This window comes from Athene noctua, chromosome 27 (assembly GCF_965140245.1).
Source record: "Athene noctua chromosome 27, bAthNoc1.hap1.1, whole genome shotgun sequence".
Taxonomy (NCBI): domain Eukaryota; kingdom Metazoa; phylum Chordata; class Aves; order Strigiformes; family Strigidae; genus Athene; species Athene noctua.
In genome coordinates, this window is record NC_134063.1 from 5,817,757 (window position 1) to 5,833,292 (window position 15,536).

Here is a 15,536-nt window from a genome sequence, read left to right on the forward strand (position 1 = left end):
GAAATTACCCAGCTCTTTTAGGCTTTTAAGGAAAGCCCGTTACTGAAGACCTAGAAAATAATCCAGAACTTTTTCTTTTCCTCCTGATACAAACAAAAGACATCCAATTTGTCTTCTTCAGAGAGGCAATAATGAAACTTAATGATAAATGTTGCTCTCTTTGTAAGTTTTGTTCTTGTTTCTCTACCTTGGACATAGCACTGCAGTTATTAACGGCAGCAGACAATGCTCTCGAATGTCCGTGCAGTAACTCTGTCCTACAACCCACAGTTATGGTTCAGTTCTGCATTCGGCATGTGAGGTGCTGGATCTTGCGCTGTTTGAGATGTGGAGAGTGCAGCAAGAAAGAATTTGGTATTCTTCTTGCAGCAATGAATGTACAGGTATAGATGTGCTGATCAGCAAACCAGACTGTCTCTGAGAAACAGGCAGGACAGGATGCAGATTGACATTTCCTACCTAGTGCACGTCTCCAGGATGACTTTGTATTCCCGATGGTCCTGATCTGAAGCTGGGTCGTCATCATCCACCAGTGCCCTCTCTCTGTGCAAGGCTTCAGAGCGATTCTCATCTGGAGAGACAGACCGCAGGAGATTTGGAGCTTGAAGATGCTGCTCTGACTTCGGCTCCTTCAGGTTAACCAGGAGCTGGAAAGCTGGTTTGGCGATAGGATCAGGTACATTGTAAGTGACATCAATCTGCAGCAGAAAGGGGGAAAAAAACCAAAACAAATCAAGGCAGTTTATTAGACTCCAGTGTTAGACTCCTAAAGACCAGCATAAACACTCGATCCCCTCAGAGAGAGGTAACGGTGGGCACAGGGGCAATAGAGGCTTTACAACACAGTTATATATAGCTAAAGCTATACCAGAGCAGATTCACACATTAGGAATTAAAGCAACACAACATTATATAATCACTTTGAGAAGAATTCAAAGTGCAACTCCTTCCTCATAGCAAGCTGGAATTAAAAAAGCAGCCTTAGAGCAACTTTACCTGCATCAGACAGCAGCCTTCACCTTTGGCACTCACAAACAGCCCTGTTGGAATACTGGGGATCTGGGGAGAATCCACAGTTAGGACACAGACAAGACATGGCACTTAGAATAGAAACAAATATCAATTTTAGTTTTATTCTGTACAAAATATCTTTCCAGTTATAATGGAGATTGCAGAAGTGAAGTGCATACGGCTTACTCCCTTCAGCCACCAGCATTTAACAATGGTAGAAAAAGCAGCAGCACAAAATAAGCATCTGGCATTAGTTATGGTGAAAAGTGTCAGCTCTGACTGCTGTCTTCTTCACATCAGAACACATCCATAAATCCCCAGACAGTCCCAAGATCTCAGTGTTTAACTTGGGCTTTTACCATTACTGAAGTTATCCGAGTTGTCATTCAGAACCCAGCTCTCATGGATCGCTTTAAAAATTTGGCTACAAAAACACAAAACCACCTACCACCGCAGTCTGGAGGACTTTTTTATTTATCTTGTTAAGCTCAAATGTCTCTTGGTAGTCTAGATTAGTAGAAGCCAAGGAAATGGTAAGGTTGACTCCTCCAACATAAGAAAGGATAGCATATTCAGCCAGAGCCTGCAGGGCTACACATGTGTCCTAGGGATCAGAAGAGGCAGAAATCAGAATAGCGGAGGATACAGGAGCATAGTAAACTTACAAACAAGGACTGTGCTGTACAGCCATCAGCTTCTGGTATCAGAATCTTCCTTATTAATTCAGATAGCAAAAGAAATACCAGGTTTTGTTCACTTTTGCTGTCAAAGGCATCTGCAAGGACAAAGTCTAGGTTCCTTTCAAATTATCAGTCTGAGAAGTAAAGAGCACTGGAAATTTTTTCTTCTTGTCGGGACACAAAGTTTCTATCTAGACTAGATGGAAACTCTGCATTGACCATCCCTGAATCAATGGATTTCTACAACTGATTACGCTTCCTTTTTCAGAGGCAGCCCACCTGAGTAGATGAGAATCCTCCAAGTGCATTCCTCTGCTGTGAAAGCCATTTTACTACTGGGAGCGCAGAGGCCACGTCTCCTAGGAGTGTGTATGTCAAAAGGGCATAAGATGTCATCTCCACTTCTGCAGAAACAACTGAAAGAGAGGGGAGGGAAAAGAAAATAATCTTTAAAAAATCAGAATACCACAAAGATGTGAGAATTTGGGCAGGTCTAGAGATAGTTCTATGAATACTCATTAACTGAAACGTAAAAATATTAAGAGTCTGTAGAAGTAAACACAGGAAGAGGAAAATGAAATTAAAAGATGTCTGCACCCAAGATGCATCACCTTTAAAAGATTATCTCTGCTTCCAACATAAGTTCTTTCCTACACAATAGATAATCTCTTTCTACTTGATCGTATCCCATCAGTAATTTCTCTCCCACTCCAGTTGTACCTTGCTGCTGCCATACTGCATTTCTGTCCTAGAGATTTTCATACAATATCCAGTTAGATCCCTCCTGAACATCGGTGCACCTACATCACATCAGAAGAGTCAGTGGCTTTAAGGGACTTGAAAATTACAGCCACTGTTGTAGTGGCTTTGGTACTTAAAGTCTAGGAAATCAGCTGAAATGCCAGTGACTGTCAATAAAGGCTGGATACACAATCCCAAGGTTCATTGAAAAATACAACTCTCAAATGTATTTGACTTCTCTCAGATTCCCATTTCAAACTATTCCCCCGATGGACTCCCGTATGGCTCTCACGCTTCTGTATCACTCGCTGTTTTTATAATACTGGAGTGAAAAATGGTGAGATAGCTGGGACTGGAAAGACAGTCCTGTCTTGAACACATCTAGCTCTATCATTTGCTCTTAACCAGCTCTTTCAGTATAACATTACCTGCCTTTTATAAGCTCTCATTCCATCCAGATCCTGGCCCTGACCAACCGCCATTTTCAGAATACTTGGTATTATATAAACAGTTTGGTAGAATACATGTGGTCAGTGACCTGCTGTTGCAGCCCATTCCCTTATCTCCGTTTTTGTAGTAAAAGTACCTGATTGAGAGAGACCGTCATTAAATCCCATGAAGGTATCTTCATCAGTAACAAGAGTTCCTGTCAAGCTCCAGTGTGTAAAGCCATCTAGAAAAACAGGACAGTGGAATATGTATGTTATTAGGGCAGGACTGCAGCTAACCCTCTGTATAAAGGGAAGAATCAAACTCTACTTTTGCACTGACTCAAGATTCATGCCCTGAAATGCACTGTCCCTCCTTTTAGACAAGCATCCCTTGGGCAAGAGGCTCCCTTTGCAATTCCAAAGATGTCTCACCATGACAAACTAGGTAATTCTTGGATTTTGGATTAAAATACACCATCAGGGACAAGGCACACTCTGTCATACCATCAGGAAGGGCGCTGCAGAGCTTCTGGTACATTTGCCTTCCTTCAGGAGCAGCTGTGTGCATGGTGGAACTAAGGGACTCAGCCCTCTCTAGAGAGAATCAGGAAAAATCTTGCCTTACACGGTCAGACTGTGCTGCGAGGAAGACCTCATCTCACAGGCTCTATCCTCCCCAGGAGGAACTCAAATATAGCATTCAGGCTGCGAGGGCTACTCGCTTGTTGCTGTAAGAGGATGGCCAGTGCAGGGACTGGCCAGGCTGGCCCCGGCAGGGCAGGACAGTACCTTGTGTAATAGCCATGCTGTTCATTTTCCGCAGCGTCACAGCAGCAGAGGGACTGTGTAGCAGTGTCAGGGCATATGCAGTCAAGGCTGTAGTGTAGGGGTCTTCTGCTGAATACAAGTTGGACTCTAAGAAGTGTTTTGCTTTCTCAACAGCTGTTCTTTCTTCCTATATTTCGGGGAAAGAGCCCAGACATATTACCAGCCTCTAAACCTCAGAAGTTAGAATCATTTTATTTCTCATTACTTTGTGTCCATTAAAAAACCCCAAAACAACCCAAACATCAAACTAGGGAAGATTTATTTTGCTCTACGCAGAATGACATTAATGCTTTTCTTTCCTTAAGAAAAGCCATGCAGCACAAATTCAAAAAAGGAGCGATTTGCATAGCAAGAATGATCCAGACTAACACTGAGACACATTTATTCCTCCCTAAAGCTGAAGAAATTTCATGCCCCTGCAAGGCAGCAGATGAACAGAGCAGAAGCGAGCTCTCTGCTCTATGTTTGATTGTGTTCCTGACACTCTGGAGCGTCTAGCAGACGCCAGAGGATAATAAAGGCCAAGGTTCCCAGGGGTCCCTGCAGCCAACAAACATGTTTTATTAACTCCCTCAATGACCTCACCATGCAGGAACGTGGCTCTGATAATTTATAGAAACAATTTAATTGGACTTGATGTAATTTGGTTTCCTTTGATTTCCCTGTGGCACTAACCTTCCCCTTCCTCATTTCCTAGCTAAGATCATTAGTAACACTTGCAAATCTCCTCTAGGAAAACCATTAGATCCACATAAACTGCACTTCCAGCAAATAAAAATGCTAGGGCTGTCTTGACACACAGCAGCCCGGAGAGAGCATCACATCACTTCTCAGAGGGGAGACACTGCGGACGGGGAGGCAGAAAGTTACTCTATGAGCACTGGTGATTTTTCTAATTAATTTTTTTTAAAAAAATTTAATAAGGTTGAAGGCCTTTCACTCCAAGAACTGGGGGCTAGGGGATATGTGCTTGCAGCAGCAGCAGGGTCTCACTCTCCAAGCTCTACAGGGATGCCATCAGAAGTGCTGAGATTATCAGAGTTTCTGTAGATGCTGCTGTTTGCACTGGCTGCTTCAAAATCTCCATAAAATCACTTGGTTTTGCCTCAACGGGCAATCACTTTGTCTAAGCACGGATCACCAAGACATGCTGCAATATCCACTACACCTCCTGTTTGAACTTCCAGTTCTACCCTGTTTGAACCTCCAGTTCCACCCGTACAGACGTCCTCGCCCACCACCACCGGCCCTTGGCTGTCGAGGAGCAGGGGAAGAGCTGTACTCACGACCTACTCAGCGCATCTGCAGGGGGACATTTGCCCAGTCACAGTTAGAGAGAACTTTTAACTACCGTGTCTGAGCACATCCACTCTAGTGAAATGGCATGCAGGCAAAAATACAATACAGGAGAGAAGCACTGTTTTTACCACGAGCTTTAAGAAGGAATCTAAAATGCCCATTGTACTGGCAGTGATTTTTTTTTTCTACTTCAAAAATTATTCAGCATAATCCCGTGTTCCTACGTAGCTATTCTTTTTTCTGTAGTATTCCTGTTCTGTCTCATTACAAAAAAGAAAAACATTTTTCTCCAGAGTCCTCAATCCAGCACATTACAGGAGCTCAGCTCTCCAAAGATACTGTAATCTAATAGCAGTAGCATTTTGGCCACTGTAGCCGAGGCAGACCGCAGAAATTTTCTGGATCCCTGAAGCCTATACAGCCTGAGTTAAACTGCTGTTAGCACTAAGCTAGTTAGTTAAAGAGTTTTTGAGTATATACAGGCAAGTTACCAGTACCTGCATAAGCTGCAATCGCACCTTGAAACTACAGGGCAGAAAACATTTTTTGCAGCTATTTCTGGGAGAGGTTGCGGGATGGGGGTGCAGGGAAGAGTTTTGCTCTGGTAGAATAATCCTTGAGCTGATGGTTGAAAGATGGGAAATCACCCTGAATAACTTCAGAACAATCTCAAGGCTTTCTAACAGCCTCTGTTACCTGGATGCTATCATTCTAGTGAGCACAGAGCTTTTGGTAGTGAACAGCAGTAAAAAAAAAAAAAAATAGAATTTTTAGAATATGTAGAATGGGAGAGCTATTTTAACTAAGTTTTTGTTACCTCAGAAGTTACACCTGTTTCCAGAAGAGATGCAACCACATAAGCTGTCAGGGAGATCTTACCATGGATTCCACCCTGGAGGGCAACAAACACAAACCATTGCATGAAAACTAGAGAAAAGGACTCCGGATAAAAAGACTCTTGAAGCAAGACAAAGAATATGTTGTATCTGGAAGAGAAGCTGTGGCATCACAGAACTTTTTTTCATTTGCACATAAGGAGTACAAAATTAAAGAACCCAACCCAAGATTGTAGCTTCCTTCCCTAGCAATACCCTGAGAACACACGCAGTGCACATAACTTCATACTCCAAGACATGACTCTCAAGTGTTTTGCAAAACTTAACATCTTGCTACAGTCTGATAGTTGATTTTTTTTTTTTAAACTGAAATTTTCCTTGTTCTTCCTTTGCCATTCTAGCCTTTCAAGTGCCACATTCATATTAGACAGAAGGAAACTGCATGAATTCTTGCTTTGATAACAACTTCAAAAATGCACCTATTGCATGATTTTAAGTCTGTATAGTTTTTACCTGTATGTCCTTATTTAGTATCCTGCCCATAGCAGGGAAAGAACCGTCTTCTTTCTGATGCTGGATGATCCAGTCTTTGGCAGCTGTTAGTTCTTTTGGGTCAATGAAAATAAACCCACGAGACTGTGCAAAGGACTTGAGGACAAAAGCTGTTAGCCTGTAAATACGAATTTATCATCTTTACTGAGAAAACAAATTCAGAACAATGTATCAGTAAGGGGAAAACAACATTCTTAGAAAGCACAAATTTTAAAAATTTTGTTGGGAAAACACTAAGTATTGTTAAAAAAAATTAGTGGGACATAAAAGCACCTGAACACTGTCCAAACTTCTGGAGAAGAGCAGGATTAAGGGTCAACAAATTAGATTGAAAAGTATAACTGGAAGATACGTTTGTCTTAGTTGTGACACACTCTGAAATTCAGTTCCCTTTTATAGGTGCTCATCTGCCACCCAAATTATTAAAGTGTTTACATGAAGAATCAATAGAATTATTTGTAAAGAAAAGAGGAGTAAGTTTTCCAATTTTATTACTGTTTTAACTAAAAAAAGAGAAATCCAGACCCACCGCTAAAGTCTGAGGCTGAGTTAGTCTTTATACAGAATTAAGACTTAAGAAAGCAACAGAAGTGTTTTTGGAATTCTAAACCTCTGACATGCAACAAGTGCGAACCCTGGCCAGCTTTGGGAGATTGAATCATTCATTTTACAAGCCTCTGAGGAATGGGAGGGTAGAAAGCATGCTGCCTGGCAGGGGATTTTTCAAGTGTTAAGTAATTCTGTGTCACCATATTTTACATCTAGGGACTCGGAGATGCCAGATCTGAGATAAAAGTTTACTATCTTAGAAACAGTGAGGCAGCAGCATCATAGAAGTGGTACTTCCCCTCAGATGAGTTCATGAAGAAAATCAGTTTAAAGCAAAAAATACAGAGCAGATGGAGAAGCCAAATAACAGCACAAGTAAATGAATGAAGACAAGTATGTACTACATCTGAGACACTGTACTCAACTAACAGGCTAATGTGATGTAACGTGCAACCTTAAAGGCCATGGTATCCTGAGGGGGACATTAGTGAGATGAGCCGATTTCTCAGTTTCATAATTTCTGGCTCTCATACTGTTTGACTCTGAAAGGTCCTGCACTTCAATTCTCAGGGCACAAATCCATCCCATTCCATTTCATCCACGAAGGGATATAAAGCAGTTGGGAGAAAGACGACTTTGGGGTTTTTTGGGTTGGTTTTCTTCTACCCTGGTAGAAGCCTCTGCCACTTTTACAGAGAGCAAGTTTCTCTGCACATGCTTCAGGTGCTCAAATGCCCCATACGTTGCTACTCCAATTCCAGTAGACCGAATGTGAACCTTAACTATAACTTCTGTGCCTAAAGCCTGGACATATTAGTAGATATGACTATCTTAACTGCCCCTGAGTCTTAAAACAATTACAATACACCTACTAACGTAGTATGAACACTCAGCAGCATTGAAACAGTAAGTCTATAGTCATTGAGTATTATTTCTATTCTCCACTGTGTGCAATACCATGATGGAAGCTGGAAAATTACTCTTCTTTCCTTGCCAATTGTGTATTTTTCCCATTTAGCAAACACTGAGTTTTCTAACTCAGTTTTAAATAGCAACTCACCACATACTCCCCGAGGAATCCCTCTCGCCAAAAGCGCTGTATGAACCATCTTGTCTCTTGTAGGTCAGCTGGCGCTGGTAGCCTGGAAGTCACAAAAGAATTGGGGGAGTCCAAAATCCTCACACAGAGAAAAACAAGTATTTAAAGTGAATGAAGACTCAGACCATCTGGCACTAGTGTAAGGGATTCTGCTGCTCGAGGCAACCTCTTATTTTGCTGAGAGTGATAGAGCCAGCTCTGTGTCCATACACTGTAGCTTATTCAGAAATCCAGTCAGGCTAACATCTGTAAGACTATAACTCCTGCATTTTGGCCAGTAGAAATGTTAAAAATTTGATATCCCTCTGAAAAGGTGCAGTATTAAAAGAAAGATTTTGACTTAAGCATACAGCCATACTCCTTTCATTTTCCTGAAAGCATGATGCAGATTAATTTTTTTTTTTTTTCCTTTAACGATACAACTGGACTTTTCTCCAAAACTGTTGTCTGGGACAACTAAATGCAACATGACAATAACAGCTGTGACCTTAATGTATATGAACAATTCCTAGCTACTAGGGCTATCTTATAAGGCTTGTTTTAGACAACAGTTATTAGCAAGTTGAATGCTGAGACAACAGTTCTCTACAGGAATGTCTTTTGAGACTGAAAACAAAGACAGTCAAAATGCTCTTCCTATTAGGAAAACAATTTGCTTCTCAAATCTCTTTGCCTTCTAACCATGGACTGCCCATGCTAATAAAGCACTCCAAGCCTCTGTAGTGAGGGATACAGAATAGACACTTTGAAAAAGCTCTTAACCACCCGTTGGAATCAAATCCTTCTGAATGGGTATTCCTGAGACGGAGATATGTCAAACCTGCAAGAAGTCAAAGACATTTAGTGCCTGCTTAATTCCCTGACACACGAATAGATGTTTTATTTCACGCTGCAGGACATTTTAATGGGAATGGATTACTTTTTCATTTCCAGAGGCGAAGTTTCTTTGTTGACCTCTCCAGATACAGGCAGCTCCACAAATAAGGGCTGCCCATGACTCCTACACTTTTTCCTGCTGCTCTATAGCCTTCCAGTGCTCACAGGAAATGCAGATAGCATGGTCTGAAAAATGGGAAGAACAAAGTCCTAGACACTCGTGCAGTACAAGCATCTTTGTCTGGGAGTTGTGGGATATATACAAGTACGTGGCAGAAACTGTAGGTAACAGTATTTTTTTCTTCCTCCAAATAATAGCTGTTACATTAAATTAACTTGCTTTTCTTCTACATAGGCCTCAGATACAATTTACTACTGAGCACTCTCTCCTTTAAATTGTTCCTAAGTGTTCATTTCCAGTGTGTTAGACAGGCAAATTAAGTACTTCTATTTTTATATCAGTTTTATTCTCTGTTCTTTTATTTGAATGTTCATTTTGAGTTGACTTATGCTTCATTGCTCTTACATTTATTCTTTGCTTGCTAGGTTGATAGTAGCACAGACTTTATGTTTTGCTTCCTCTTCTGAAATCTTCTTTTTTTCTAAACACTCCTCTAGATGCTTGGACTCACTGGAGAGGTTCACCTTTCTAGTTTTCACCTGTTCACCTGCTTTTGTAGAACTGCATTGTGGGAAAGTAGAAAAATTACTGACTAGTTTAGCTCAGGCCACTTCTAGAGATTAGGGAATATATGGGAATTGTTGGGTATCAGCACTTTCTGTGACAGATGACTAAGTGATGAAAAAGTTTTCTGGCTTGGTAAGTCACAAAAGCCTAGAGTGAGCAAACAGACTTTCCCATCTAAACCTTATACTTGGCAGGGCTCCAATAAATACAGAAAAGTTTAAAACTCTTGAGGATTTCTTCTCTAAGGGTTAATTAGCAGGCAGAGGTTGGAGCCAAAAACCTGGAAGATTTGCAGATTCGTAAAAAGAAAACAAAAGCAAATGATATTGCAAAGGAGACACTGACCTGGACTATTGAAAAAAATGCCTTTGTCTTACTGCTATCAGCAAGCACAAAAAATTACAAATGGAACAACTGTAGCCAGGCAAAGGAAACAGCACTGGGCTTTTGCTGCCGAATACAAGAAATATATTACATATTACATTTTATATTTATATTTTCAGAGGAGAACCACCTAATCCTGTCACCTCTGATTTCATGACATGACTATTATCTGACTCATATCCAAGACAGCTTTGTCCCTTTGGGTCATTCTTGTTTTTAATGAACTCTGAATTCTTACTTGTCCCGAGAATTGTATTTAGTTATAAAACTATTTTACACGTGGCTCTTCCCAAACAAATGCCGAGAAAAACAGTGCATAAAAAGACAGATTGCTTTGAGCTGTTTAGTGGCACAGGGTAGAAAGGACAGATAAAAGCCTTCGTTGTATGGCTCTGGGTCAAGTACTCTGAATACTAACTTTTGGGTTGGGGTATACTGTTAAAAAAGGAAAGTTCAGAGAAGAGCCATGCAGTGACTAAAGGACTAGAAAGAATTTATGAATAAGGCAAAAAACCTAAATATACAGATTTTGACTAATTTTCCTTGACTTTCTGAAATCTTTAAACGTAGAAATAAGCTGCTTAAGGGAAAAAAAAAAAAAAGACAAAATATAAATCAATAAGCAAACTAGGAGTTCTTGAAAGGAAACACAGGCAAACATCTTGCTGTCAAAATCTGTTAACCTGTGAGATTATCTACAAGAAATGATGAATCCTCATCACTTGGGACACTCTTGATTAGAAAGTACAATGTAGTACTAGTGTACTAGTAAAACTCTCTTCTAACTTCCAAGCCTTTTCTCCTTTTATAAATTAAGTGTAATGAGTTACCTTGAACAAGGTAATCAGTAGCTTCACTCTCCACCTCATGACTGAGTTGTTTGGTTTTCTGCAGATATTTCAGGACAAAAACATTAGGAGCAAAATGGATCATGTTCTGCTCCCCACATCCAAACGGTAATCGCAAAAGATTGTCCAAGTTGTTCAACGTAGGACCCATCACATCTCCTATTTGAAAAAGAGGCAATATGTTCAGTATCAAGGAATTATTATGCTTTACTTCCTTTTGATGTCTTATGATTAAAACCCACCAGACCACACTAATTTCTACTAGCTACACACAGTCAGCTTAAATAAACTGTATCATAAGTCCCTCAAATGTTAAGTCTTAGCCCTTCATGCTCTTGCTGGAATAAAGGAATTTCACATTTTGGAGTACCATAACTCCCCAATTTAGACTACTAGTTTAGAACACAGCAAAATTTGTGATGATGATGATTATGAAATGAATACTGTGAATTCTGACAGTGCCTCTGCAAAGCCCTCAGATGCGACCAAGTCATTCTCAACTCAAACAGGGTTCAAACAAGTGATAAAAACACCCCAAGCAATTAGTTGTCCCAGAATTAAGCAGCATATACTTTTATATCTGCCTATGACTATCTTATCTGGTGTGTATTACTCAAGTACTGGTCAGAAGCAAGTAACAGCTGGAGTATCTCTTCATATTTGATAACTGGTACCTAGTGATACCTCCTCAGAATTGATACCTATTATTGAAGCCGTAGCTCTTTCTGATCCTGGAATTATGTTGTGGGGAACTCCAAGAGTAAATGCTTCATTGTGATTTTCATCAGTCTCTTCTTTTCTCCAAATTTTAAACTCTCCCATTGACCCCCAGCCTGTGGAAAAGCCAATGTACTTCACCTCAAGCTGTTTGGGGACTGTCCACTCCACAATAATAGACTCATTTAGCACCCGAGTACCATGGCCAACCTGAAAGGAACAAAAAAACCATGCAGTACCGAGAACCCACACGTATGAAGCGTAGTAACATACACGTGCATCAGAGAACACTGTAGATGGCCCAGTACCTTTCTCTTTCCCACCCACAAAACAATCCAGGGAAGTTGAATGAGAATTCCACAGGCTTGACCTCCAAGGCCTTTAGCACATTTAGCACTAAAAACATCAAAGACTGAGGTCCTGAGAATGTACTGAGGCAAGGAGATATGTTCTGTTTAAAACAGCCTGATACAGAAACAGCCTTAATATGGAAAAAACAACAGGAATGGAGCTTTCAACTTCTACCACAAGTCTAAGGAAAATCTGCTGTATGTGTGCTCAAACTCTAATTAAGAAAGCAAGAGACTTGCAGACCATTACATAGATAAATTCACTACCTGGATAATTCCATTTTTCCAGCTGATCCAGAAGCTGCGGAATTCATCCCAGGAGAGGATACCAGCTGTGTCCCTGCTGGCCACTGGCTCACCCATTTTGCTTATGGAAATCCATGTTTTCGTATTTTGATGTCCACCAATAACAATCTCAGTCATCTCTGCCATGTCATGTGGACCAGAGGACAAGGCCAGGTGAGCATCGTTGTGTGCTTTCACAGCAATGTCAAAGTGTGTCATCTGGGCAGGTTTCTGCATGTACTGGTACTCATATTTGTTAGGTGTAGAAATGTGTATTTTCTCTAGTCAGAAAAATAATGGAATGTTGTAAGAATTAGAGCTTAGATCACAAACTTCAGAAATAACCCATAGCTAACTACTAAAATTTAAACAAACAGACCTTTCCTAAGTACATGTTCTTTTTTCCAGCTTCTCTTAAACAAACTATAAAAGTACATGTGGATGTTTCTTCCCATCTTCTATTTATACCTCCCTTCCAATATAGGAGATCCTTCAATTCAAACTGCTCAGCTGGATTTCTTATGAAATCTGTGAGTGATTTTTCAGTTCTAATCTAGTGGTCAAAAGCATCTCTGTTTAGCTCCTGGAGCCAACTTTGAGCTCTCCAAATCTCAGGCAGAAAGGACATACCGATTCCAGAACTGAATTTTAAAACCTCGACTGAAAATATAGTACAGTCACAGTTACTGTCCACAGTGCTGAATACTTAAACTGTTTTGTAAAGTAAAGGAATTTAATTGCCATTTCCAGAAATCACTTGGACAGTCAGAACAAATTCATAATTAGCCAGCCAGGTAAGAAAGACTCCATTCAAAAGTTCCTCCTACACACCATAACTCATCGATCACAGAGAAACGGAAACAAAGTTTTTTTTATTATTTTTTTTTTTCCATAAGATGAAGCCACACATTTCTATTTATAACTAAATCAAACCAACTTAATATCTCATTTGAATAATGAACTTACCATTTGGGCAGAAGAACACACTATAGGTGTATTCTCTGGACAGTCCCTCTGGCTATATAAAGAGAGAAATCCATAAATAAAAACATAGTGCTTGGATTAGCAGTAACAGCTATTCAGTTTTACTTACAAAATACAGAAATAATATTTTGCTACTGTACAGTGTTTTATATCCTTTACAGAAAAGTTCTTACAATGTATTCTGTTAACTAGAGGTAAGATAATCACTACCAGTGAATCTCACATCGCAGCGTATTTCTCAGATTAACTGAGCAAGTTTATCTGATAAAATTTCTATCCCTTTTTTCTTCTGACAGTATTGAAGATTCACCAGCATGAACTTGGAATCAAACGGGCTCTTTCTATACATGTACCATTAAAACTGATTACTTCCAGTCACCATAAACATACCGTAAATCAACTTGAAGATTCTTATAAACCTATTTATATTTGATTAACTACCTAAAAACTTTAATGATTTGCCCAAGCATTTATACATTTGTTTCCCGAATTATTATAAATCCATAATTTCTTACCTCGATAATCACACTGCTGCGAACATAATCCACTCCCACTGGGGTCCTTTTGTCCATATAATTGTCCTCTGAGTGCTTGCCATTCTTTAAGGTCTGCATCCCATCCTGACAGCAATTAGTTCCACCATAAGCAAAGGCTTTTGCTAAGAAAAGAAGGGAAGACAAGCAGAAATTTTGAGATAGGAAGATCTTCAGGAGTTCAAGTGAAGATCTAAACTAATTAGATACATGAGATTAACAATATGTCAATACATTACAGCTCTCTCATACTACCTTTATTCCATATTTGAATGGTCACACCTAAAACTGGACAATATTTGGACAGCCACAGGGCAAGAGAGAAACTCTTCCCCAGTTTCCAGTGTTGCACAATTTTTACTGTGATTATTTGCTTGAAAGATGTACAGAATTTGTTGTTACTCTCTTATTTAAAAATTTCCACTGATCTTTTCAGGGAGGTGTAACAGGTTCAAGCTTTACATGACCACGTATCACACCACAGGAAAACTGATGACTAGAGAATCTCCTGAAGTTTGTTCATACAGACTCTTCAGTACGTTACAAGTACAGAATTCGTTTCTAAGAAACAAATGAGGTTGAAAAAACTAAGTTGGCAGAAAGCGGAATGAATGATTCCACTTTGGGGTACTAAGGAAATAAGAATTTTCTTCTGAAAGAGGAATAAAAAGTAACACTTGTAAAACTCCCTCAAGCAGCAAGCTGTTTTTATTTCTATACTACCAGTGATGTTGCTCAGTCCAAGCTCATTGAAGGACAAAACGATAGAGGTGGGTTTAGCTTCCCCAGGGGCAACGCACTTCTTTCTTGTCAGATGGTGTTTCCCAGGGTGCCCAACAAACTTTATGCCTTTTGGAACAGATCTTCACACGTGGACCTGTGAATTGAATACCATTTACTGCAAATTTCAGCTGCAAAACCAGTCGATACATGTGAAAAATCTGAAAGGCACAAAACGCTTAATAAAATCATAGTATGTCCAGATTATTCATTCTTCAAATCTTCCAGTAACCTATTTGACTGCATAACTTTCAGCTCATCAACTCTACAAGTAGTTCAGGATGATACTACTGGAGCTAGGCAGATAGTGAGTTTGAGAAGAAAACATCTAGGGAAACAGGATTTCTTGGAAAAAAAAAATTGTTTTTCAAAAATAAACTACTGCCAGCACTTTTCTGATTATGAAAGAAATTCTTCTCCATGGTTCAGCATAAGCTTCCCCACATTTTTAAGATTTATATTTCTGAAGTGCTGCAAGACACCTCAGACTACTACAGTTGTTTCAAGCTGAAAGCACATAAAGCAATGACATTTATTCATATTGAAAAGCAGTATTTTTATCTTGTTCAAAGCATTTATGCTGAGCTTATCACTACGTTATCCCTATACCTTATCTACTGTAACCTGAAGATCACTTAGGAAATGCTGATGATACACTGGAATTTAGTCACTCAGCAAGAGGAATCAAGAGGGCCGTTACCTCCACACAGACAGCTAAGTAGTTGTAGACAGTCAGCGGGATTTTGGTCTGTTCTCCCCGGATGACGTGGTATGGCAAGGTGAAATCAATGAAGAAAGGTTTAAATGTCTTCAGTTCTGTTTGACTGGCAATGCCCAAGCCCTTCTCTTCAGACAGAGCCACAGCTTCAGTTATCCAGGTAGTGATGGAGTCTGGCACTTCCACACGCAGCTGGGCTTCTCCCCGATGTATTACTACCAAAGAGAACAGGGAACAGCTTGGGTTGATCAGGTTAATGAAATGTTTTTGAACAAAGCTAAAGCACTCACAGCCAAACATGGTGGGGAATTCCCTCCAGATCCAAACTTACAACACGGCATGAGTGT

At 40.0% G+C, this 15,536-nt stretch overlaps 1 protein-coding gene across 1 annotated transcript in view; it reads right to left on the reverse strand.

Annotated features, from left to right (window-relative positions):
* Window positions 1–15,536, reverse strand: part of CPAMD8 (C3 and PZP like alpha-2-macroglobulin domain containing 8) — a 58,317-nt gene that overhangs the window by 20,419 nt on the left and 22,362 nt on the right. The window contains 16 exon segments of the mRNA XM_074927935.1: window positions 460–698; window positions 997–1,059; window positions 1,460–1,615; window positions 1,971–2,107; window positions 3,019–3,105; window positions 3,653–3,818; window positions 5,808–5,882; window positions 6,340–6,496; window positions 7,988–8,069; window positions 10,805–10,981; window positions 11,524–11,749; window positions 12,157–12,455; window positions 13,141–13,192; window positions 13,674–13,816; window positions 14,415–14,568; window positions 15,172–15,398. Coding sequence (XP_074784036.1) covers window positions 460–698; window positions 997–1,059; window positions 1,460–1,615; window positions 1,971–2,107; window positions 3,019–3,105; window positions 3,653–3,818; window positions 5,808–5,882; window positions 6,340–6,496; window positions 7,988–8,069; window positions 10,805–10,981; window positions 11,524–11,749; window positions 12,157–12,455; window positions 13,141–13,192; window positions 13,674–13,816; window positions 14,415–14,568; window positions 15,172–15,398 — 2,440 coding nt within the window.